At 35.3% G+C, this 26,451-nt stretch overlaps 2 protein-coding genes across 3 annotated transcripts in view; both read left to right on the forward strand.

Moving 5' to 3' along the window:
* The first annotated feature begins 5,374 nt into the window (after nucleotides 1-5,374).
* On the forward strand, nucleotides 5,375-13,622 carry LOC131947784 (histone-lysine N-methyltransferase PRDM7). 2 transcript variants are annotated; one of them, XM_059309100.1, is made up of 10 exons: nucleotides 5,375-5,708; nucleotides 8,397-8,538; nucleotides 8,929-9,054; nucleotides 9,551-9,627; nucleotides 10,013-10,103; nucleotides 10,280-10,353; nucleotides 10,441-10,650; nucleotides 11,236-11,415; nucleotides 12,680-12,782; nucleotides 13,404-13,622. In XM_059309100.1, the coding sequence occupies exons 2-10, from the start codon at nucleotides 8,403-8,405 to the stop codon at nucleotides 13,409-13,411; spliced, it is 1,005 nt and encodes a 334-aa protein (XP_059165083.1). In that variant the 5' UTR covers nucleotides 5,375-5,708; nucleotides 8,397-8,402; the 3' UTR covers nucleotides 13,412-13,622. The 2 variants fall into 2 exon arrangements, with proteins under 2 accessions (XP_059165083.1, XP_059165084.1); XM_059309101.1 differs by having other exon boundaries at nucleotides 5,375-5,531.
* Nucleotides 13,623-14,703: 1,081 nt separating this feature from the next.
* Nucleotides 14,704-26,451, forward strand: part of LOC131947800 (uncharacterized) — a 49,081-nt gene continuing 37,333 nt past the window's right edge. Inside the window, exons 1-12 of the mRNA XM_059309124.1 lie at nucleotides 14,704-14,722; nucleotides 14,810-14,935; nucleotides 15,016-15,092; nucleotides 15,222-15,389; nucleotides 17,701-17,803; nucleotides 18,579-19,424; nucleotides 19,806-19,931; nucleotides 23,150-23,263; nucleotides 23,344-23,420; nucleotides 23,671-23,761; nucleotides 24,063-24,139; nucleotides 24,508-24,714. Coding sequence (XP_059165107.1) covers nucleotides 14,704-14,722; nucleotides 14,810-14,935; nucleotides 15,016-15,092; nucleotides 15,222-15,389; nucleotides 17,701-17,803; nucleotides 18,579-19,424; nucleotides 19,806-19,931; nucleotides 23,150-23,263; nucleotides 23,344-23,420; nucleotides 23,671-23,761; nucleotides 24,063-24,139; nucleotides 24,508-24,714 — 2,031 coding nt within the window. The remainder of the gene's footprint in view (nucleotides 14,723-14,809; nucleotides 14,936-15,015; nucleotides 15,093-15,221; nucleotides 15,390-17,700; nucleotides 17,804-18,578; nucleotides 19,425-19,805; nucleotides 19,932-23,149; nucleotides 23,264-23,343; nucleotides 23,421-23,670; nucleotides 23,762-24,062; nucleotides 24,140-24,507; nucleotides 24,715-26,451) is intronic.

Here is a 26,451-nt window from a genome sequence, read left to right on the forward strand (position 1 = left end):
TGTAATGTCATTCTATTTTTATGGTAAAATGTTACATGACGTTCTACTTGTATGCTGGGATGTGTTATGACATCCTAATTGTTTGCCATGGTATGTAATGATGTCCAAATTTTATGCTGAGAAGTGTAATGAAGCCTTAATTTTATGCTTGAAGTTGTAATGACGTCTTACTTGTATGCCGTCCTAATTTTATGCTGTGGGGTATACTGGGAAGAGTAATGACGTCAAACGTGTATACTGGGAGGTGTAATGACGTCCTAATTTTATGCTGGGAGGTATATTGGGAGGACGTCCTAAGTGTTTGTCATTTGTCGGCTAGTGGTGTTAGTTGTGGTTCGTAGTTTTTTGGTCGCTGTTTGGTTAGTTGTCTGTTGTCGGGTTAAGTGTGGTAGCTTATGTTTGTTGGTTTGTGGTAGTTTGTTTATAATGCGTTGTTTTTGTTTACTGTATACATGTACACACACGCTACGCACTTACTGATTTTCATTGTGTCTGATCATCTTGTTGATCTAGCTGATGGGTTCTCTAGCTGATGTGTACTGTAGCTGATGGGTAATCTAACTGATGGGACCTCTAGCTGATGTGTACTGTAGCTGATGGGTCCTCTAGCTGATGGTGCCTCTAGCTGATGTGTACTGTAGCTGATGGGTACTGTAGCTGATTGGGCCTCTAGCTGAAGAGTGCTCTAGCTGATGAGTACTTTAGCTGATGGGTCTTTTAGTTGAACGGTCTTTTTATTAATCGAGCCTTATTGATGTTTCCTCATGTTGTAGTTTTTTTGCTAAGTCCTATTGATTACATAGAGGCGATGTTCAGAAATAAAGTCCTTGCTTATTCCACGAACAAATCATAATCCACACACATAATCCACACACAGAACCCACACACATAATCCACACAGCTTTACACAATTTAATTTGTGTACCAAAGACAGCTAAGCTACACAGTCGAACTAGATTATCTTGTGAGGTCTTCACAATAGCCAACACACGTCAAGAAATTTCCCATATCAATAATAAACACAACCAGTCAATTTTCATGAAAAGTGAAATCGCTGTTGAACACACTATGTCCTTGGTTCAGACATGCGTGTTAAGTTTCATTTATCCCCCTTCCACCCCCCCCCCCCCTCCATAGTCCGTGCCACCAGTTGTTTCCCTTTTCCCATCTCTCATTGTTTGTCCCTTGAACACTAGCTCAGCCACCCTCATGTCAAAACACACCAGTACTTGTTAACCTTGCACTAGATATTGGCCTACACCCGCCCATCGAACATACACGAATGCCAGACAATCTCACTACACATTGTTTACACATAGCACTTTCACGTACACACAAAACTCCGTCATCACACAACCGATCTAACTGTAGTCACCAGACAACATACACATATATCAGTATATATTTGTTAACCCAGCTTAGATCTTTTTAAAACTATGTTTTGTATCACTAAAGCATCCATCGACATTGTGAAGTATCTAGAGTATAATTCTGAAATCTTTCTCGTAACCTGTTTTAAAAATGTAATACTACATCACATAAATCCAACACGTTTCAATACGTTTCATACGTTCATACAAGAAAGCTTCTTATACAACTCACAAAGAAAGAGAGAAATAGTCTTTGAAGTTTGATGTATTTTATTAGATAAGCTTATTTTACCGATTTTTTTTTTACCTTATAGTCACCCCAATCACACACACACAGACACACACACACACATACCACTCGCCCCATCCAATTACCATAGTGTGGGTGGACGATGATTAAATTATATTTTTAAAATTTGATTTTAATATTGCCTTTTATTGTCTGTGGAGAGAGCGGGTGTGGTATGCAGTAGCGTACGCAGGGGGGGAGCAGGGGGAGCGGCCGCTCCCCCTCTGGCCATTTTTAGCAAAGTGGCGCCTTTTTAGAAACTTTTTTAACTCAAAGTTTTAAACATTGATATTTGTTAAAAAATTATCTTTGGTCGGCACATTTGAAACGTAAATCTCTATGAATATTGTTTTTTTCAATTACCAGTAAAAGGTGTGTGAGCAGTACAGTGATCTAAACCATACCTTCTCATTATGTTAAAAAATTATCTTTAAAGAACACAACAAATCCGTAGCTAATTAAAAAGTGCATAATCTGAAATGAATGACCGATATTCTAGTTATATGTAGGCTATCATTCCGAAAGCCTTACTTCTATAATGAAAAGCTGGCTTTTATACCAACTCCGATTTAAAAAACTTTCATTATGCTGTAATAGTTTAGCATTTATAATGACAGTATATTTAATTCTGACTGTAGACAAAATATTTTTGTAAAAACGAATAGTGTTAAGCTACTTCATTAGATTCAACAGTAATAATTTATTTGTTTTGATATTTATAATAAAATGTGTAGACATATACATATTTATATTACGATATTGATTATTTCCCCTTTTCGCTAGTCTTAATAGATGTCCCAAGAATTATTATGTAATTTTCGTTACAAGAATTACGAAACAGATTATGCCGCGTTCATTGTTTTTGGTTTATATATATATATATATATATATATATATATATATATATATATATATATATATATATATATATATATATATATATATATATATATATATATATGTATATATATATATATATATATATATATATATATATATATATATATATATATATATATATATATATATATTGTTTAGAGTGATACCATATTTTTTTTATTCGTCGGCCTACATTGTGTGTTTTTTTTTTATTTCTTCAGAGTGCTAATTCAAATTTATTTTACATCACATCGAAGCAATAACATACAACTTATATATATATATATATATATATATATATATATATATATATATATATATATATATATATATATATATATATATATATATATACTTATATAGAAAATATTTCAAATTCGGCGCCTTTTTTTGCTTTTTCCGCTCCCCCTACAACGAAAACCTGGATACGCCTCTGGTGGTATGACATCCCATTGTCACATATTCAGATAATATTATCCTATCTTTAACTTTAAGAGGAAGTAACCAAGCTTGGATGATGCTGTAGACAGTATTAATAGAGTTGTCGCGCATAACAAAGAAAATAAACATTTTTGTTGCCCTGTTAATTTTATAACAGTAGGCCTACGCTCCTAGCGGGATTAGGGAAAAGGGGATGGGGTGGGGGGATCGAACGGTTATGAGTAGTGGTAGATGGTTCAGGAAGTGTAATGCCCCTTGTCTAGAATTTTATTAGTGTGGAACTGAATTTAATTTAAAAAAAAATATTTAGCATAATTTATTTAAAGTTGATCCTATCAATGATAATTGATAGAAAGACAATTTCATTTTAAAAATACACATTAGAATGGAGGTGTAAAGCTGTTGTGTGAGGTCGTGGGGGTGGGGGGGGGGGGGAAGTGTATACATGGGGTAGTATATATTGTGATGATGCAGAACTGGGTCGGCATATCGGGACTATGTATAACTGGGGTGGCATATTGTGACGATGTATAACTGGAGTGGCATATTGTGACGATGTATAATGCGGGGTGGCATATTGTGACGATGTATAATGCGGGGTGGCATATTGTGACGATGTATACCGCGGGTGGCATATTGTGACAATGTATAACTGAGGGATTAGGTAATGATTGACAAGAATAAGGCTATGACTACTAAAACACGGCCGCAAATATATCGTTCATGGCACAAAATAAATCATCTTGTCTGCAGGGTCTGTAGGCTCTCCACATATTCTCTTGTTGTCCGGCATTGACCCTAAACCACATCTGGAAAATATGAAGGCATTCGTTTTTGCTACACTGGTCGCAATAGTGTAGATTAATTTTTGAAGTCAATTTAAAATGTGCTTATAAATACCTTAAACAACCTACACCAACTTGATTAGGGGTCATCCATAAATGACGTCACACTCGTAGGGGGGAGGGGGGGGGGTCCGTAATTTTGTGACGATGTGTGATGAGGGGGAGGGGGGGGGTTCAGATGTTGCGACGTCACATTTTTGCATTATAAAAAAGCAATGTTGGAAAACGAATTTTAGACGTTATTTCGCGTTTTAGATAACTGTTTTAATAAATTGTAATAGTTTAGACAAGATTTTGGAAAAATATCGATGTTTAAAAAAAATTCAACTGCAATTTTGAGGGGGGTTGTAGGTTGAGGTGTGACGTCATTTTAGGGGGGGGGGTCTGGCTTTTTGTGACGACGTGTGACGGAGGGGAGGGGGGGAGGTAAAATTCGTCAAAAAAAGCGTGACGTCATTTATGGATGACCCCTTAATGACCCCAAACTCTTTTTTTAAAATCTCTTTTTTATATCTTTTGTTTGATAATAAAACTATATCACAGAAGCGTAGCGAAGGGGTGGGTGGGTACATATGTCCACGGGCGCCAAAATGTGTGGAAAAAAATATTTAAAAGCTCATTTTAGCTGCAGTTTTGAATTATAAACATAAAAAAAATATACAAGGGGGGGGGGGGGGGGCGGTCGAAATTGAAAGTTTGTCCCCGGGCGCCGGGAGGGGGTCGCTACGCCTCTGCAATATCAGCATTCAGAGTTTCTCCCAGGCATCAGCCGAAAGTCTACGCCCCCCCCCCTCCCCAAACGAAATGGAATTTATATAGAAGAAAACATATACTTTTAGCCCCTCCCCCCGGAAAATGTTGTCCGCCCCCCCCCTCTCCGGAGAAAAAATCCTGGAAGAAACACTGTCTGTTATGTTGGGGCCGTTTTGTCATTGGCAGTGTTTCTTCCAGACTTTTTTCTCCGGGGGGGGGGGGGGGTGCACTTGAAATTTTCGGGGGGGGGGGGCGGTAGACTTTCTTCGGGGGGGGGGGGGGGCGGACCAGTAGCGTAGCGAGGGGGGGGCGGGGGGGGGACATATGTCCCCGGGCGCCGACCTTAGGGGGGGCGCCAAATTGAAAGTTTGAGGGGGGGGTGCAAATGAAAAGTTCGAGGGGGGGGTGCAAATCGAAAGTTTGAGGGGGGGGGGGGTGCAAATGAAAAGTTCGAGGGGGGGGGGGGGTGCAAATCGAAAATTTGCTCTCGAGGGGGCGCCAAATTGGAAGTATGTCCCCGGGCGCCGGGAAGGGTCGCTACGCCTCTGGGGCGGACACTGTTAAAAGTATATATTTTCTATATAAATTATATAAATTTCATTTCGTTCGGGGGGGGGGCGGTAAAAAATTTTCCGTTTGGGTACTTCTCCACCCCCCCCCCCCCCCCCCCCCCCCCCCGAAGAGATGCCTGGAAGAAACTCTGGTCATTGGCCTTTTTGACGCCACACGGATATTGATATATTATTATCTAGATAAACTTCCGGTCTAGAATCTAAATGTACCCACCTTATCCCGTTCCGGTTTAGACTCACGATTGGCGCTTCCGGTTTTAAATATTGGAAATTATTCAGATTAGTTTAAGAATCTAGATTTAGATCTAGATCTAGCTCTTGATTTCTAAGCCCAAACACTGATAAAGATAGAATCATATAGATCTAGAAAATCTAGATCTAGGTATAGATCTAAATTTAAGTATAAATTTAAATCTTCCCGAGATCAAGACTTAGACTTTAGACTACTGACTTAATCTTGAAACAATCGAAAGTAAAGTTATTAAAGTAGAATCTGAATATCACTCAGTAGTGACTCAGTGATGAGAGTGACCAGTCAAGTCAGTAGACTACGTCCAAGGTTATTTTTCATTTTTATTAGATCTAGATCTAGATTCTTGATTCTGTTTAGGATCTAGATTATCTAGATCTAGATTCTAAAAATCTAGATCAAAGGTGTAGCAACCCATTCCGGGGAGAACTATCAATTTTCAATTTTGCGCCGCCACCCCCCTCCCATATTTAATATTTATTCACGTTAGCGAAAAAGGACATCCCCTGCCCCCATCACACAAACACATCAGTCACCGTCAATAGTATTTTTTTCCCGTATCACACAAGCAACGTAGAAAGCCTTCAGTGCAGCTCGGAATAAGCATGCTATTTTATTGTTCTACTCAATTTGGCGCCCTCTTGAGGTCAGCGGCCAACCTACCCGTCCTCCCCTAGCTAGACCTCTGATCTAGATCTAGCCAGAAAAGAAGACAGAAGATGATAATTATTAATAGACTAAATAGATCTAGCTAAATCTAGATTGGATTTTTAGATCTAGAACTTCTCTATAAAAATAATAATCTAGATTAGATTTCTAAACTTTAAATGTCAATAAAAGGTATTTAATAAAATTGACGTCGCATGCTAGATTTCTAGATCTAATCTAGAATCCAGATCTATTTTCTAATTTCTTGAAAGTCTGCTAGTCAGTAAATTTTAGTGTTGGAAAGGATCATCTCCAACACAAGTTTACGTGTCAACAGGTTATGCCCCATTGAGTACATTGACTCCGATTTCAGCCTGATTTTCATTTTGGGTTTGCTTTATAGCTTTTGTCCAACCAAGAACAAACTACAAGGCAGCAGTTGTTTGATTTTGGAGTTGTCTTTCCTTGAAGAGTGGCTGTTCCCAGCTAAAGACTAAAGAGCCTCATCTCCCCATGGGTTCGAACTCGAGACTTTTCGGTTTAGCAACCATGAGCTTTACTGACTCGACCATGCCAACCCTGCTAGTCAGGCTAATAGACCAACACCAGTGCTACCCAGCCCAAAACTTGCGCACACATTGTCTTTTTCAATATTCTGTGTTTTTAATAGTGTTTTATAGATCTACCCATTTCTAATTTCTTTGTGTGGTGAAAATTGAAAATTGATCTTACTAATCTATTCTAGATCTAGAGTAGAAATCTACCTAGATCTAGAATCTAGTAGCAAGTCTAGATACAATCTATATTCTAAATCTAGAACAAAATTCTAGAATAATCTAGCTCTAGATTAAATCTAGATCTAGTCTAGTCTGATCTAGGACAGATAGTCTAACTTGATCTAGTTGAATACTAGAATCTATAAAAGTTATTACACATGTTAAAGTATCTAGATCTAGATTCTAAATGTGGAATATGATCTAGATCTAGTCTAGCTCTAGAATCCTACCCAGATTCATTAAATATAAATAATGGACAGAAATGAGTTTGATGAGTTTCCAACATTGAATCACATTTATCACATTATTAATCATCATTGTTGACATGGATATGGACAAAGGGCGTGTCTTTGTCAATTTTGCCTCCATGGCGGCCGTAAAAACAACAACAAAAAGGGACTAAATTCCTAAAGCAGGGGTCTCCAAACTACAGCCCACGTTGTGAGAAAGTTCTAAGCAGAGTATTTAAGTTAAGTAAGGAAATAGGTTTCTTCCTGGAAAGTAAAGGCAAGCCACAACCATTAATGTCTGGTGAAGAGTGGGTATAGAAATTGGCCTCTGCTGCAGATATAACTAGTCATTTAAATTTTCTTAACCTAAAAGATAGGGAAATCTAGTTTCTGATCTATATACCCACCTAAAAGCCTCCAGACACTTGAAATAATTTTTATATATTTCTATGTAAATTGTTTTTGAGAGAGTGTGTGGGAGGGGGGGGGGGATCTGCCACCCTGAAAAGATGCCTTGAAGAAACTCTGGCCCCCAAACTGATATTTGATAGTTAATGCTGCCCTCTTGTACTCTTGTACTTATCTCCATTAACAGTCAGTTAACTGAGGTTAGTCCAGTCCAAGTTATTTTCAGCAAATGCTTTTTTAACTCATTGAATATATCCTCTCCAGTAACAGTGCCATACATATTATGTAGAGAAGCCAGCTCTTGTGTTATGTACATGTCTTTATCCACACCTCTAATGAACACAAGCAGTTGAGAGGTGGAACAGCTGTCCAGCGACTGATCCATTGGAATTGAAAAATGTCGAAACTTACTTGTATTTTTTGCTATTTGAGTCACAATGTTTTCATCAATGTCTGCAACACAGTGGGCAATGGTATTTGCACCCAAAGCTACATTTTCAAATTGTTTTGAATATTCTGGGCAAAATTCCTCAGCCATCTACAACAAACATTTTTTATAGGGAGAAAAATATCTCAGCGAGCCGGTTGAGAGGACCTTGAGGGCTGCATTTTAGAGACCCCTGGTCAATATCCTTATCCAATCTTTAGTTAAGTCTAAAAAGAACCTCACAATACACTTAAATAACCACATTTAGTTTTATTAATACAATACCTGATTTCAAAATATTTAATGAACAGTTTGCTCATTTGGGTCCATTGTTTTTATTTTCTTTTCAAATATAGTTGAGTGTTTAGTTACCCAGAATTAAATAATTAGCAACAAATACACCCAATAATCTTTTTTTTTTTTGGGGGGGGGGGAAGAATGAATTGTGTGTTAGATTAATTAAAATGCTTATTAGATCTAGAACCTTTATGATATTCTCATATGACAGGCAGCTATGGAAAACAAAACCCGAAAACTTGCCATCCTTTGTGAAAGATTTTTCACACCTGAAGAGTTTGCTGCTTTGCCTGAGCATGTAAAGCACCACCTGAGCAAAATACCACAAAACTATGAACTGCTAAAAAGTGTTGGTGGGTTAAAGAAATTTTCTTAGAAGACTTTTTTGTTTTAAAAAACATTTTTCAAATATCTTTTTTAAATAGATTTTAGTTCTGTTCTACATTTGGATCCAACCATTATTTAGAGTGTAGGAACAGCTTAGAGCCTATTTTTGTTCTTTTAAATTAATTATGTTCTCATATAGCTGGTATCGAAGATAGTAAATATTTTAAAACTCTAATGCTTGTTATAGAATTATAGTTATAATGTAAGCACATATCTAATTAAGAGGTTCATTCCACTAAAGTCTTGTTCATAGTAAAAGGACAGTATTTCTTAGCTCAACATTTTAAAGCGTAACTTAGCCACCTTTTCTCTATGAATTTTCCTGGAGTAGGTCTATTTATAGTTTATCTTTGCAGGTCTTATACCCGAGACTTCTGAATGTAAGCTTTTGGAAGTGGACAGTAAAGTGGAGCTAGACTCATTGTCAGTTTGTGGTAACTCGGATTTAGAATGGACCCCAGCATTAGAGGCTATACCACCGGGTAACACTTTTTTTAAAAGATTTAATTGAAATTTGTCACACATGTTTATATTTTTTAAACCATCTGGCTGATTTGTGCTATATTTTTTGTGATATATACTTTTAAAAAATATTGTTTACTTGCCAGAAATGTTTATAACAACAAATAATTCAAATTTCTTGTAAGTGATACATAAAAGATATATCATCAAGTTTATCATCATCTTTACCCATTCTTGCCCAAGACACATAGGGCAAACTAAGTTAGTTAATCTGTTCTAATGACATGGCATAGTGTGGTTAGCACCTTAACCTAGGTGATTGTGTTTCCCTAATGTTAGTTAGGTACTTATCTGGGTGGTCTCTGGGCCCTAGTCAGGGATCCAAACCTGGGAATTTTAGGTTAGCTTTGTGAGTTCTATCATCATTCCATCAAGTTGCTAATAATCAAATCTTTAAATTCCTCTTTTAGAGTTAAACTGTTAGATAACATAATGAAAAAAGTTCTGTATAAATAGGTGGAGAGAGAATGAAAACAAAGGTATCAAGTGTTCTGTGTCAGCCTGACAAAAATAAAGAGAAATTTACTCTTAAGGTCAGAGAAATATTTCTGATATTATGTTATACTGAATTCTATGCTTATCAGTTTAAAAAAAAATTGGTGTATGTTCTGTTTCAATTTTAGCCATGTATCAATAAATTTAGCCAAGTATCAATATACATACATAAATACATAAATACATTTTAAAAGGTTTGGATGGTGTGGATAACTACATGTTTGTGATATTTATACACACAACAATAGCAATAGTCTACCATGGCTTTGGGCAGACAATGAGATAGCACCCCAGAATGATCCATTTACATTTTAAAAAATCCAAAACAGATTGCACAACTGTCAACCTAACATTATTCACAATTGTTAGCAGCAATGAGCAATGTAGGCCTGTAGTTTTAACAAATGAAAATTTAAAATTCAGGAAGTTGACACACAAGATAGAACAAGCCTGCCTTGTTTTCAACCAAATTATGCCTTGGAGGAAGATCACAGTGACAGTGATGAAAGTCTCTGTGAGTACTTGCATTAAAATTGTAAATTTAATTTAGGGGTCGTCTAAAACGCCAGATATTTCTTTCCCACCCCTCCTCCATCACACATATCACACATTACATAAAAATAAAATTACCATAAAATGATCGTATATTCCAGTCCCACAATATGTTTTATACAATATATTTTGTTTCAGTTAGTCAAGAGAGCAACATTAAACAAATCAAAGAGTGTATAGAACCTGGTTCTCTAAATGTGTCAGATTCACAGGTAAGTATAAGACCGCTGTCTTGATGTTCATTGCAATGCTGTCATAAAAATGGCGAAGATTAAAATATTTTCTTTAATGAAAAACAGGTTCCACCAGACTGCATCAGGGGCAAGGACAAAGATTACTGTAGGAAAACTCTTCCCCCTGGGTTGGCTATTAAAACATCTGATATGCCTGATGCTTGGCTTGGGATTTTTGCCAAAAGATTTTTTCCTGCTCAGACTATTTTTGGGCCTTATGTTGGGAAGAATAAGAGCATTGAACAGATGGCACCTGACTCAAAGTATTGTTGGCAGGTGAGCTAAGTTGTATATTGTAGATATAATTAATTGCAGATGAACTGATTTATTTTATTGAATAATAATAAGTAAATAGCCAGTTGTCAAAAAACCATATATGGAAATATTTGGAATTTTTACTCTTTTATAAAAATTAATATTAAATTTAAAAAAAAAAATGAAATTCTCAACAGTTAAAGATAAATAAGCTAAGATTAGCTCAATCCTGACTAAACAGGAGCGTATTGCATATCCCCCTAATTACTCTCTCTGGTGAACATTAACTGATGGGTTACTGATGACAAGCTAGTGTGGTCACCACTATGCCCAGCCATTTTCACTTTCCCGAATGTGAGTTTGGTACCTATCAGAACTGGGCGGAATCAGGAATGTTCTACAGCAGTGAACCTGGATTTGAACTCAAGACTTTTGGGTTGCAGTTATATTATCTGCCATTTGACCACACTGTCCCATTATTCCATTGGTTGTTTATTTATTGTTTATTTGTGGCAAATAGAAACTAAATTTGATTCTCTAGATCTTCATTGATCAGTCGAACCCATTTTTTTATGCTTGTGACCTCTCTTATTCTATATTCTACAGATCTTCAAGGATGGGAGTCCATCCCATTGTATTGATGGTAGTGATACCTCCGATTCCAATTGGATGAGGTTTATAAACTTTGCACGATGTGAAGATGAACAGTATGTCACAGCATACCAACATCAGGGTGAAATCTTCTACAGGGCTCACAGGGACATCCCAGCTGGCACAGAAATACTGGTGGGTACATCTGTCTTAGATAGAAAAGTTGACATCACTGAATACTGGTGGGTACATCTGTCTTAGATAGATAAGTTGACATCACTGAATACTGGTGGGTACATCTGTCTTAGATAAGTTGACATCACTGAATACTGGTGGGTACATCTGTCTTAGATAGATAAGTTGACATCACTGAATACTGGTGGGTACATCTGTCATAGATAGATAAGTTGACATCACTGAATACTGGTGGGTACATCTGTCTTAGATAAGTTGACATCACTGAATACTGGTGGGTACTTCTGTCTTAGATAGATAAGTTGACATCACAGAAATACTGGTGGGTACATCTGTCTTAGAAAAGTTGACATCACTGAATACTGGTGGGTACATCTGTCTTAGATAGATAAGTTGACATCACTGAATACTGGTGGGTACATCTGTCTTAGATAGATAAGTTGACATCACTGAATACTGGTTGGTACATCTGTCTTAGATAGATAAGTTGACATCACTGAATACTGGTTGGTACATCTGTCTTAGATAGATAAGTTGACATCACTGAATACTGGTGGGTACATCTGTCTTAGATAGATAAGTTGACATCACTGAATACTGGTGGGTACATCTGTCTTAGATAGAAAAGTTGACATCACTGAATACTGGTGGGTACATCTGTCTTAGATAGATAAGTTGACATCACTGAATACTAGTGGGTACATCTGTCTTAGATACTCATTCAAAAACTGACATTTTGAAACAATTTCAGAAAAGGAGAAATTTAGAACATTTTGGTTATTTTCTCCATATGAACATTTAGAATTAAAAATGTGGGCAATATTTGACCTGTTAAGTATTAATGATACCAAAATGTACTGATTTTGAAGAATAACTTAAATCAAATCAAATGCAAGTATCTGAAATACATCAGAAAAGCTGAGAAAATGATTATGCATATGATTTATAGCTTTTTTTTTTTTGGTTTATTTTATCCAAAAGACATGGTTGGTGGGAAACTAAACATTTATTTTCTTATATGATGAACCATTGGGCAGGCTATTTGTATGTAGAATTTATATAACCTCAGTATATGAAGGGAATGTGTGTGGTCAGCACTTTTCCCAGCTACATTTACATGAAGCACCCACTGGAGTAGGGTGGACCCTGGGACTTCATTTAACCATGAGAAGGATAATCTAGGCAAGGGACTAAATTTTGTAAACTGATGATATGTTAGTTCTGTTGTCCCTAGGGATTTAACAGATTTCTGATATATTTCCAGGTGAACTATGATGACAGTTATGCCAGAGACCTGGGCATTCAGGCAGAGAGGGCTAATGCAGCTAGCGTGAACAGTTTGCCAAATATTGGGAACAATAATAATGGTAAATATTAGCATTCGTTTGTTTCAACTGATTATATTTTATCTGTCATGTGGTGAAAATAAATTATGTGATTCACTACGTACTAATTGTCAGTGAAATCAAGTACATTCATATGATTTAATCACAACTTTTTGAGGTAGACTAGGTTATGGATCGCAATATCAGAAATAAATTCTCTCTTATGTGAGCTTAACTGGCTTAAACATTGCTCTTATGCCAGACAGACTGCAACACAATGCAGAATTTAGCATTTCTCATTTCAATGGTACTCAGCAGTGGCTAGGCTTGATTGTGTTGATAACCTGGTATGGATACATGGTCCGTTTTGATTCTGTGACTTTCGTTTTAGCAAGCTTGCGTTCTACTGCTAGGCCGAGTAGTCTCTGACTTCATCTGATTGTTATTGCCTTTTTTCTTTATAAGATGATTTTTAATAAAGGGATCAGAGGTATAATTCATTTTTATGAAAACAATTTTACCGATTGTTACCCTTGCCAGTAATATAGAGTGATTTTAACCCAACTTTCCTTTTTAGATAGACATTTGAAATATAAACATAGTGGAAATAGTTGCAAATAGAGATCATCAAAGAATGACTAATGTAATTAATGCTTTACACAGAATCTTGATTTAAGGACACAGCAATTTCATGCAGATAAAAGACTAACAAGTGTCGCAAGTGTATTAAATGTTTGACCACTAAGGACTACACAGAATAAATACAAGACAAGTCTCACAAGTGATAGAACTGGTGTTAATTTACTCTATTCTCCTTGATTGAGAATCATGTCATATATTTTCTTGTTCTTCTCTGAGTGTTAAGCATCATTTGTCACATCACTTAACATGGGTCTTAGCTTTGTGAAATAAAACAGTTGAAATTTGATATCTTGTTTGTATTTGTTATCCTAGTAATTTGTTTTTGTTTTCAAAATGGCTGTAGGCTTTCTTGGCCTGAAAAAGTACTAGCCTTTGTACACTACTGACCAACTCTGGCCTTAGAAGAACTTGCAGCTTGTCTTCCTAGTGTTTTGAGATGTTTCAGACATGCTGTCAGTTGCTGCCAAGTTAAAACCATAGGAGACTTGTGTTTTCTCAATTTAGGAGCATTTGGTGTTGATTTTCTGACTATGTGCACACACTGTTCACATTTGACAAACTATCATCTTAATTCATATCTGATCAACTCTAGTCCACATATTGATGTTTTTGATAATGCATTGTGTCTAGGATAATCATATCTAGTCTAGTATTTTCCAATATTTCTCCTTTGTTACTATTCCTCCTTTAAAAAGATTTCATGTTGTTCCCCCCTCCCCCCAGTAGTGTAAATGTAATTTAAATAACTGACAGTACTCACTCTATCTCTGTGTATACAGTCTGTATTGTATGGGGTAGATAGTAGATAATCTCATGCCCAAGTCATTCGTTTGGTCTAAATCTCTGCCAGATGTTTTACTTTACCCATGTTACACGGAGTATACACAAAATGATACATTTGAGAAAAATCTTTGTTTCATTGAATGTAAGGTTTTATAAAGTTAAAATAAGTTCAGGTTATATAGGTTTAGAGATTGTAAATTGATGCCACATGTGTAGTCACATAGATGGTAATGGTGTTGACCATACTAAAAATGATGCTTCATTTCCAAGATCTAACAAATTATTTAAGTACTGTTAAAATACATCTAGGCCAACCTAGTTTTCAAAGTCATACCACCACTGATACATTTAAAAAAGTTTAAGAAATCTTTCCATACAATAACATTTTAGTAAGGTTTGTAAAGTTACCCACTACATATTCTTGATATTATTTGAGGTATTAATTGATCTTTATCAACTGTAATAGCTGTAGGATTATGCTGGAAAGTGTAATCTTTGGAAAAGAATAACCACATTTCAAATACAAAGATATGCCTAGATGAAGCTCATGCACATATGTATTTGTCACATTCTAAAGAAGCATTATATCAATACTGAAATATTTGCACGTAGCAGAGTCATGTTTTTTTATTTGTGATTTGCAGGTCTTGTAGAAGAGAATTCTGAATTAAAGCTTGAGGAAAACAGTAGTGAAGTGGCGCTAGATGCATTCATAGAATCTAGTGACAGCGATTTAGAATCTATCCCAGAATTAAATGCTCTACCAATGGGTAACTCTTATTTTCTAGTAATTGATTACAAGATGTGTAACTAAATGTTTCTTTGGTTAAAAGAAATTCTGTATAAATAGGTGGAGCGGAAAAGAAAACAAAGACATCAAATGATCTGTGTCAGCCAGATAAAAGTGAAGAGAAACCTAAACTAAAGGTCAGAGAAGTATTTCTTTATAAGGTCATACTGTATTACCATATTAGTATCTGTTTCTACGTAATTATGTATGTTCTATTGGCTGAACACATTCTTATAAATATATGCATTGTTTTATCCAATGTTTAGGAAGTACAAGATAAAGAGAATCTGCCCATCTCTCCAGTAAAAATTGCTTTGGAGGACGAAGTAATAGTCATTGAAGATGATGATGAAGATGATGTTTGTAATCATGGAAATAACGAACATATAGAAGATTGCACTGAACAAGAACATATAAGTAAATCAGATTCACAGGTAAAAACAATAGTGCTTTTAATATTTATTAGTTTCCCAGTGAATGACATCTACTACAATGAGTGGTACAACAAAAATTGACTTCTTTTGCTTTCTCCTCATTTTAAAATAAACATCAATATTCTTATTAGTTTTAAAAACAAAATAAAAACACCTCATAAAAAAATTCATAAATAGTACTTGTGCTTAAACATATATTTTAATGTGGAATTAATTCAATTATAAATATTTATAAAATCACTGCCTCTTTGTGCTAAGATGAAAAAACAAAAAGGAGCATGAACCTGAAAAGTCAGTACATTCACTAATAACTTTTTAGTTGGGTTAAGAAATTACAGTTCTAGTTTATACTTTCACACAATTATTTTAATTCTCTGCATCAGATTTAGCTTGATCCAGTTATAAAATTATGATAAAAAACAGCATTATAATTCTATATACATAATTGCATTGCAATGTTTACACATATATACATGTTACTGAATTAGTTTAGTAGAAGTAAGTTTAAAAACATAATATTCCAAGCTATCAAATTATAGATATTATTTACATTTTGCTTTTTTTTTAAAAAAAAGAATACTATTTGAAATATAAATCTTTCCAAGAACTTTCCATCCGTAGTACTCTAGTGACAAACAACCCTAATGTAATACAACAACAGGCTTGACAAGCCGGTCCCATGTGGTTCCAAATAGTTGTTGCCAGAAAGCATATTTTACAACCAAAATTGACTATTTTATAACATTTGAGAAATAAGCACAAAATTACTCCCGGTTTTACTAAGGCTAGAAATATTCAAACAAATAATTACTAGTAATATAATAGTAATTTAGCTAACATTTTTTTTTAAAATTTGGATTAGTAGAGTCAGGGTATTATGATGATACAGGATGTTATATTATTTGATATAAATAAACGACTAAGCTATACCCCATTGACAGCTATTGTGTATTTTATCACGGAAAATAATTGCTGTATTGTTTTACTTACCTGTTTTACTTAGTTTTTAGAAATGTAAATATTATCGCTTGCCATATTTTTTTTTAATGATTTAAAAAAAAATGTAGCATGTTTACATAGACTTTTCAAGCTTATTATATAGTTTTTGAACTTTAAAACGCCAATCCTGGCACACTGGATAAAGCATACACCTAGTCTGATTTTGGTTCACCAACCTAAAAGAAAAAAACATCACGGTTTGTCAATGTATGTAAGACCATAGGGATGGATTTGATATATTATGAGTCCAGAAAACCAATTCTTTAAACGTGTCTCTGTATGTGCATTTTGAGTCTACTTACTTTCCTGCATGATCATCCGGTGGACTTGATTTATAGTAAAGGTCCCTCAAAACCAGTTAGTACAAGAGCATACAAATTAATTATCTTCTTTCATGACTATCATCAAAAGTATCACTTTAAAAGATGATTGTCTGAAAAGTCTTGGGTTTAGATCTTGGGCTTCAGTCTGTGGGACTTTCCTGAGCCAACTGAGCATAGAACTGGCCATCCGTTAATATGCCAAGTTCAAAGAAATAGATAAACTCTACTTCATCTGCTCTATCAATGGTATGGTTCATCTGGTCCAAATGAATAACTAAGCAAATTCTTAGTGACAGTTGAATCCATGTTAACCAGGCTTAGTGCCTTTTTTATTTTGTTAACCAGTCATTTTGCTTTATCTACCATATTGCTACTATAATTGTCTTTAATTTGTGAGTGCAACTACCATTTTTATTTAAATACTCAAATGTCAATAGCAAATCTAAAAATGGCATGTTGGTTCAAGAATAATAATTTATTACAATCCAGACCACCTCTTTACCCATCAGGTGATTGTTTTGTGCTAATTCACCCTGCCACGCCTACCAGCCCCTCCTCTCCCCCCCCCCCACACTCCCTGTCCCCACTTACCCCTGGATTAAAGCAGGTTATACAAACACCTGGGCATAAGTTGGTGGTCCAAACACCTGTGTAGAAGTAGGTAATACATTCAACACTCGGCTAGAAGTAGTTCAAGGACTATGATGGTTCTTCTTTCTTCTTCTGTGTTCTGAATTGAGTTAATGTTGGAGGATTTAAATAGCCAGTCCAACAGGAGTGCAGGTGCCCCATATAGTTTCTCCTTAAGTGGGACCAGTGTTTGGATCGCGCCTGGTTTTACAAGGAACAGTCCTGAAGGACGTGCTCTGCATTCCCCGAGGCCATGCCATAAGGGCAAGTTTTGCCAGAGCCAACTTTTAGTTTTTTATACATGTGTTGTTTCAGTCTGTTGTGGCCTGTTCTATGATAGTGATTTCTGACATTTCCAGGTGTACAGTGGTAACACCTATACCAGGGACCTGGGTCTTGAGGTAGAGAGTGATAAAGCTGCTAGCAAGAGCAGTTTGCCAGACATTGTCAGCAACAACATTGGTAAATATATCTATTCACACCAGTATTTTATTAGTCTTCAAAATACCAGTGTGTAGGCCTATGGTAGATGTAGTTTATTTGCCAGTTATAAGCTTTTGTATTTTATTTTTGAATGTTCTGAGGTGTATTAGAACGGTTTATTAAGGACATTCTAGGGTAAGCTTATAATAATGAAAGACAGTGAGAATTGGTTAGATAATATTTTGTATTTGTTGTTACCAAGGGACATAATCTGTTTTAGAGTTCTAACTGGATTGCAGGTCTGCAAATAATTAGTGTGTTGTTTGCTCTTGTGAGTGAATTCAACAGGTATTTTTTTGTGTAATATGACCTCTGGGATAGATTGACTTTCACGGGGTGCTCAGTCTTTAAACTTTCATCTTCCGATGTTCTGATACATTGGAAGCTGGTGAAAGTATACAGAATTAATGAAGGGCTATATGTTGTAATGTTAGTCATCACCTCATCATATGTAACTAAAAGTCACATCAGTGACATTATATACATCAGTTACGTCATTGGCATTGTTGTTGTCATTATAGTTATATAGTTCAATAGCAGAGTGTTATACACATAATCTAACCTGATTTAGCTTTTTTAAAATAAAGATTTGATTATGGGACACATGCAGAACACTGGTCAAAACACATAAGCATCTGCATCTTTTACTTGACTGTTTAAAACTTTTTTGTAACAAGATGTTTGCAACCTCCTTGTGTGTAATTGTTTCTATGTAACTTGAGATGTAATAGTTTTTTACAAATTCATTTTTCAGATTATTTTTCCTGCCAATATTGTACAGTGGCTTTTACCCAACTTTCCTATTTGGAGAGTCATGTCAAGTACAAACATGGAGGCAAATTCCTTGCTGAAAGACATCAGGATTTTTTCCATACCCCTAGTGACCATTCTTCCCAGCCATCCAACCAGAATCAACCAAAGTTAATCCAGATGAAAACAAGGCCTCACCAATGTAAAATGTGTAAAAAATATTTCAAACAGCATCGCCATCTAAAGGATCATCTAAGAATTCACAAAGGAGAAAAGCCCCATAAAAGTGACAAATCTAATAAGTCTTTTAGGTATCACCAAAGTTTAAATTTCCACTACTCATTTCACAATCAAGAAAAACTTCACAAGTGTGACAAATGTTGTAAAAGTTTTATGCAATTCTACAATTTGAAGAAACACCAAAGAAATCACACAGGAGAAAAGCCTTACAAATGTGACCGATGTGGTAAATCTTTTGCACAGTATAATGTTATGAAAAGTCACACAAGAATTCATACTAGAGAAAAACCTTACAAATGTTATATTTGTAGTAAGCGTTTTATACAGCTAGAACATTTTAAGTCACATCAACTTATTCATATCAGAAAAAAGCCTTATCAGTGTGACAAATGTAATAAAGTTTTTACACTAAAGCAAGTTTTTAAGAGACACCAGAACATCCATATGGAAAAAACTTATCAATGTGACAAATGTAAGAATCACCAGCATAAAATTCTTAGCGGAGAAAAGCCTTTCAAGTGTGACCAGTGTGATAGTTTTTTTGCAGAGAAAACAGACATGACAAAACACCACCAGAGAGTACCTGTTGTAGAAAAGTGTAACAAAACAGGTAAATGGTTTTCTCTAATCAATTTTTTTTAATATCTTTTTTTGGAAATTTACTTAACATCTCTTTAAAAAATTCCTTTAGATGTAACCTGATTTGACACTGTACTCAAGAGTGACATTAGCTTTATGAAATTAAGTATTGAGACATTTTCATTTTTGGGGTTGAATTTAATTGTTAGAAATAGAATAATAATATATATGTAGATTTTTTTTGCATCAAAATAATCTCTGCTTGAATTGACTCTTTAAACTTCTGATTCACAAACTTAATGCACTTATAAGTTGTAGTCACATTTCCAAGAACATTTTTTTTCCTGAAAGCTTTGTGTGTTTTTCAATGAATTTTCATTAACTTGACTCAAATAATTATAAATCTGTGCAGGTTTTACAGCAGAGAGCTCTGAACTTGATCTTCAGGAAAAGAAAAATAAAGAAGTGCTTGACATATTGTCAGTTTCTGGTGTCCCTGGTCCTGAATGGAGCTCAGCATTGGTAGCTGTACCAGAAGGTAATTTAACACTTGTTTTTTTAGTGAAAAATAAATTGGAGAGAGAAAATATCAAATACTCTGTGTCACTAAGCCACACTTCCACCAGCAACCTTCACACATGACATCTTTCTCCAACATCCCCTCCCACTCCCCAACATGCCTGCTTTCCCCACTTCCCAATCACATGCTCAAACAAAAAATCAAATTGATAAAATGATACAAAAGTGCAGAAGTCAACTTGATTTTTTAGTGAGATGAGGGCCAGATGTAGCTTCAGAACATCTAAAACTTGTAGCTACTGTTGAAAACCTTCAATGGCCCTGGTAAACTACACCACAATTTAACCACATGCTATCTAATGAGTGAAGTTATGAAGTAAGTTTTCAGCTGAGAAATCATAGATAAATAGCAGCCCTTACAGGATCAATAGAAGTATCCAAGGGAAACACTGATTGGAACCCCAACAACTACATAAAAACACCAGCACTAACTAAGGATAGACCATTAAAATAGGATGACCTCAGAGATGTGGGAAAAAATACTACCAAGCAGGAGATCAACATGTACCACAAGAAGCTTTGAGAAAAATACCCAAAGCAGTACAGGCAAACCAATCAGTGAAATAGAGGGGAGGATACAACAGAAAGCATTTGTCACTAGTTTGAAAGATGCTGAGAGTGCAGCTGGACAAAGTAACATCAAAAGGCTATATAAATAGAACAAGAATGTAGAGAAGAGCATTGACTCAAACAAGCAAATCCAAAAGAAAAGCAGGCTGAAATTGGAGTCAATGGCCTCAATGACGCATAACTTACCACAGTTTTTTTTGTAGACAAGGACTATATTCTTTTAAAGGAATTTAATAAGGGTTTATTTTTAAGCTGACTGCAAAGTGTAAATACATCTGCACTCGTGCACTGATCATTAGCATATATGGACATTGTTACAACTGTCCTAAAGATTTAGCTTATTCATCCCCTCCTTTCCCCCCCCCCCATTCTAGCTAAGTGTTGCAGGCATTAACATAACATTAACATCTAGTTAAAATTAAAGAACACACTAAAAATCGATTTTTTTTTTGTTTTGTTATGTAAAGTATTTCAAGCTACACATCATTTACTATTTAGTTTAAAATTATGACTAAAACCCAAAACATACATGAACTTGGTGGGGTTTCCTACTCTAAACTTGTACCCATAATAATGGTGACATAATGTACGATCACATGACCTTTTACATTTAACAGATAAAAATATTCAGCTATTCTAAAAAGAATAGAAAAATATGTTGTAATAAATTTTCAAAGTACCCTCTTTCAGAAAAGTTAAAAAATTTTGAACTAAGCAATCAGAAAAAAATTAGACTCCGATACAAAGTGAAGTGGGATTTAGTTCATCGGACAAAGCTGAAAAATTACGTGGAAGTCTAATTATTGAACAGAGTTCTAGCTTTAATAATAAAAATATACTAAAGAAATTAGCTATAAAAACTAGAAACTAGACTCACAATCCTGTTTATTAGTAGCTACATTTTTTTTACTGAACTATCACTTTCAGCCTGCTTTTTTTTTTGGATTTGCTTCCATAGCCATTCTCCAACCAAAAACAAACTACAAGGCAGCAGTTGTTTGATTTAGGAGTTGTCTCTCCTAGAAGAGTGGCTGTCCCCATCTAACGAGCCTCATCTGCCCAAGGGTTTGCACTCGAGACTTCGGTTTTGTAACCATTAGCTTTACACACTCGACCACACCGACCCCTACTAAACAGACCAAATGACATTATTTTAACTAATAGATCTACCTATCTAATGTATATAATAACTAACTCTACTACTTAGTCTCTACTTGGGCATCATGCAAGAGATATTTACTCACCAAATGCGTCACGGTCAGTCACTGTCTAAACTATGCACAGTTCTCCAATCAATCTTCCCACCCTTTACCTGCTCCACTGGGGGGGGGGGGGGGGGGGGGGGGGGGGTAGTATGTGCCAAACCTAATTATGGTGTCTTGTCTGATTTATGGCTCACCCCACAATTTTGTGGTCATCCTAGGGCATAGCCTCAGTCAGTGCGGATTTGATCCATAACTGTATGTAACAACATACTTTAATTCATAGTGTGACATAGCGTAAAACTAAATATCAAGTGAAGTATTATTATATTATTGAAATTACCAACTAAGCAGAAATGTGGTTATGGCTAAACATCACAATTGTATATGAATAAATTATGATGATCCGTGAAACACTTGTAAGATTTTTCTTTAAATATTTTATATATATATATATATATTTATATATATATATATATATATATATATATATATATATATATATATATATATATATATATATATATATATATATATATATATATATATACTCATAAATATAAATTAAGGTATGTTTGTGTACAGTACATGATACAATGTTCAAACTGACCTTGCAGTCTTGTGACACTGAGCACCCTGGGCTCCCCCATGGTACATGCACTTGTTTAAAGAACACTCTAGATTAGGGATTCTGTTGGCTACAACAATTGATGACTAAACCAAACCAGGGACAACATTGGTGCCCCCTGATACCTCACACTTGCTGAGGGTCATTAACTTACATTCAATGTTTATACAGCCCACCCTGGAATGTCTGGGCGTAGTATGACCAAACCAGCACTACACAACTATGATATGAGAAATGTAGTGCTGTCAATGTTAAATATAGTTCTAATCAACTCAAAATAATCAATTCGACATCTAGGAATAACTTAAAGTGCTAATTGATAATCCATGCTGGTATTGGAAATTCACCTGACACTAAAAGGAGGTTTGAAGGCCATTCTTATTAAATAACTCAACAACTATAGGGGGGGGGGATTAATCTATAACCGAACATGTAAATTGAATTAAATTCATTTCTTCTAAGATAGCGAAGCTAGTTACATATTAAGTTTTTGTAAGTCATACTTAGACTTTGAATTTGTTAAGGTATGTTACTAAAGTGCAGGAGATTTTATAAAATGTTATGTATATAAATTTGGATTTAATTCAACACTAGCTACATAATTATCAAAGTATGCCACATTAATATACAGATGGCCACTCACATTAATAACACAGATCATGTGCCAACTTGAAATCACATTTCAAAGAACAATACTACTTTGCTGAAAGATGGTATCAGAGCCATGTTTTTTCAATGAGTTATCATTTACTTCCTTTTTATAACTTATCCCTGCAGGTATGGTAGCAGAGAATTCTGAATCTGAACTTCAGGAAAAGAAAAGTAAAGTGGAGCTTGACTATTTTTCAGCATCTTATGAATCTGATCCTGAATGGCCCCCAGTTTTAGATGGTAACTCATTTGTAATTTTATGAATGTCAAGATGTCTTAAAAATAGTTCTTTGCGTAAAAAATATTTTTAATATGAATAGGTGGAGAGAAAAGGAAAGCAAAGATATCAAGTGTTCTGTGTCAGCCTGAGAAAAGTAAAGAGAATTCTAAACTAATGGTCAGTAAGAGAAATATTTCTAAAATGTCATGCTGTATGTCTTATTTGTATTAGTATTAACCTCATTTCTGTAAAATTGTGTTCTGTTTATCATGAAATTAATAATGGGGTCACATGAGGTGTTTAAACTATTCTTTATGTAACATTTCTAAATTTATAGCTGCAGTCAACACTGCTCAAAACTTATCCATACCATTCAAAATTTAATGAAACAATGTACAGTTTTAACGAATGAAAATTTCAACTTTAGGAAGTACAAGTTATAAAAAACCTGCATTGTTTTTCACCAACAAATACTCCGGATAAGGTGACAACACACATTGAAGATGATGAATATATCTGTAAGTACTGTTTAAAAAAAATAGTATATCTATGAGTTCATTACAAGTTACAGACAGGGGTTAGCTAGCATTATATATATTTCTTTTCTTATTAAAATATAGAGCATTTATTTATATATATATATATATATATATATATATAGGCTATAGTTATAGTTATATATAGTTATATACTAAAATAGTTATACAGTTATATCTATGGACAATGGGAAACTCAAATTCTGACTTAAACTTTTATCATATCTCTAGTGTTAACTCTGACTAGATCCATTTTGTAAGTTGCTTTGGTGTTTTATTTTAGTTTGTGAAGAGTGCAACATTGATTACATAGGAGATTGTACTGTACATGGTCCTCTAAATATCATATCAGATGCACAGGTAAAAAAAATGGCAGTTGTAATTAAGGTTACCTAATGCAGTGGTAGTGTCCTTAATAGCACTTTATGTTTACTAATGTAATTGTATTACCTACCCATAGAACTAGTACCCTTGTTTTATCATTTAGCAAATGGTGAAAGGTGTATAAAAAAAACAACTAAAGATTTAATTGTAAAGTTTCAGAAGTAAGATTTTCATTGTAAAGATATGAGACATGTATATATATATATATATATATATATATATATATATATATATATATATATATATATATATATATATATATATATATATATATATATATATATATATATATATATATATAAAGAAATTCTTAAATTGAAATGTTTTTTTGTTGTGTGAAACAGGTTCCAGCAGACTGCATCAGAAGCAAGAATGCAGATTACTGTAGGAAAACTCTTCCCCCTGGGCTGGTCATTAAAACATCTGATATACCTGATGCTGGACTTGGTGTTTTTGCTACAACATTTTTTCCTGCTCGGACAAGATTTGGACCTTATATTGGGAAGAATAAGAGCATTGAACAGTGTCATGACTCTAAGTATTGTTGGCAGGTGAGCTATGTAGATGAGAATGGATCATTGTGTTATAAGATATAAAAAGTGAAAGATTAACTATGTTTTGCTTACTTGGATGATTTTGCTATGTTTATTCAATTTTGATACCCAGGGTACAATATTAGGTAAAGTACCCTTATGAACTGTATGGCCCATGTGGCAGGAGAAGTTGATCTGTTATAGATGACCTCTGCAAATGAAGGGATAATGTGGTCAGCACTATGCCCAACTGTCTTTACCTGAGTCAGATATCCATTAGAGCTGGACGTCATCAGGGATGTCATACAGGCTCAAGCCTGGATCTGAACTCAAGACTTGGATTAGTAGTCAAAGGGGGATGTTATACAGACTCAAGCCTGGATCTGAACACAAGACTTGGATTAGAAGTCAAAGGGGAATGTCATACAGGCTCAAGCCTGGATCTGAACTTGAGACTTGGATTAGTAGTCAAAGGGGGATGTTATACAGACTCAAGCCTGGATCTGAACTCAAGACTTGGATTAGTAGTCAAAGGGGGATGTCATACAGACTCAAACCTGGATCTGAACTTGAGACTTGGATTAGTAGTCAAAGGGGGATGTCATACAGGCTCAAGCCTGGATCTGAACTTGAGACTTGGATTAGTAGTCAAAGGGGGATGTCATACAGGCTCAAGCCTGGATCTGAACTCAAGACTTGGATTAGTAGTCAAAGGGGGATGTTATACAGACTCAAGCCTGGATCTGAACTCAAGACTTGGATTAGCAGTCAAATGGGGATGTTATACAGACTCAAGCCTGGATCTGAACTCAAGACTTGGATTAGTAGTCAAAGGGGGATGTTATACAGACTCAAGCCTGGATCTGAACTCAAGACTTGGATTAGTAGTCAAAGGGGGATGTCATACAGACTCAAACCTGGATCTGAACTTGAGACTTGGATTAGTAGTCAAAGGGGGATGTCATACAGGCTCAAGCCTGGATCTGAACTCAAGACTTGGATTAGTAGTCAAAGGCTCTATGAGTTGACTAAGTCATCCAGTAGTCAAAGGCTCTATGAGTTGACTATGTCATCCAGTGGTCAAAGGCTCTATGAGCTGACTATGTCATCCAGTAGTCAAAGGCTCTATGAGTTGACTATGTCATCCAGTAGTCAAAGGCTCTATGAGTTGACTATGTCATCCAGTAGTCAAAGGCTGATTGAGTTGACTATGTCATCCAGTAGTCAAAGGCTCTATGAGTTGACTATGTCGTCCAGTAGTCAAAGGCTCTATGAGTTGACTATGTCGTCCAGTAGTCAAAGGCTCTATGAGTTGACTATGTTGTCCAGTAGTCAAAGGCTCTTTGAGTTGACTATGTCATCCAGTAGTCAAAGGCTCTATGAGTTGACTATGTCATCCAGTAGTCAAAGGCTGATTGAGTTGACTATGTCATCCAGTAGTCAAAGGCTCTATGAGTTGACTATGTCGTCCAGTAGTCAAAGGCTCTTTGAGTTGACTATGTCATCCAGTAGTCAAAGGCTCTATGAGTTGACTATGTCATCCAGTAGTCAAAGGCTCTATGAGTTGACTATGTCATCCAGTAGTCAAAGGCTGATTGAGTTGACTATGTCATCCAGTAGTCAAAGGCTCTATGAGTTGACTATGTCGTCCAGTAGTCAAAGGCTCTTTGAGTTGACTATGTCATCCAGTAGTCAAAGGCTCTATGAGTTGACTATGTCATCCAGTAGTCAAAGGCTCTATGAGTTGACTATGTC

Source organism: Physella acuta, unplaced genomic scaffold (assembly GCF_028476545.2).
Source record: "Physella acuta isolate Inbredline_101_S28 unplaced genomic scaffold, ASM2847654v3 ptg000607l, whole genome shotgun sequence".
In the NCBI taxonomy this organism is placed as follows: Eukaryota; Metazoa; Mollusca; class Gastropoda; family Physidae; genus Physella; species Physella acuta.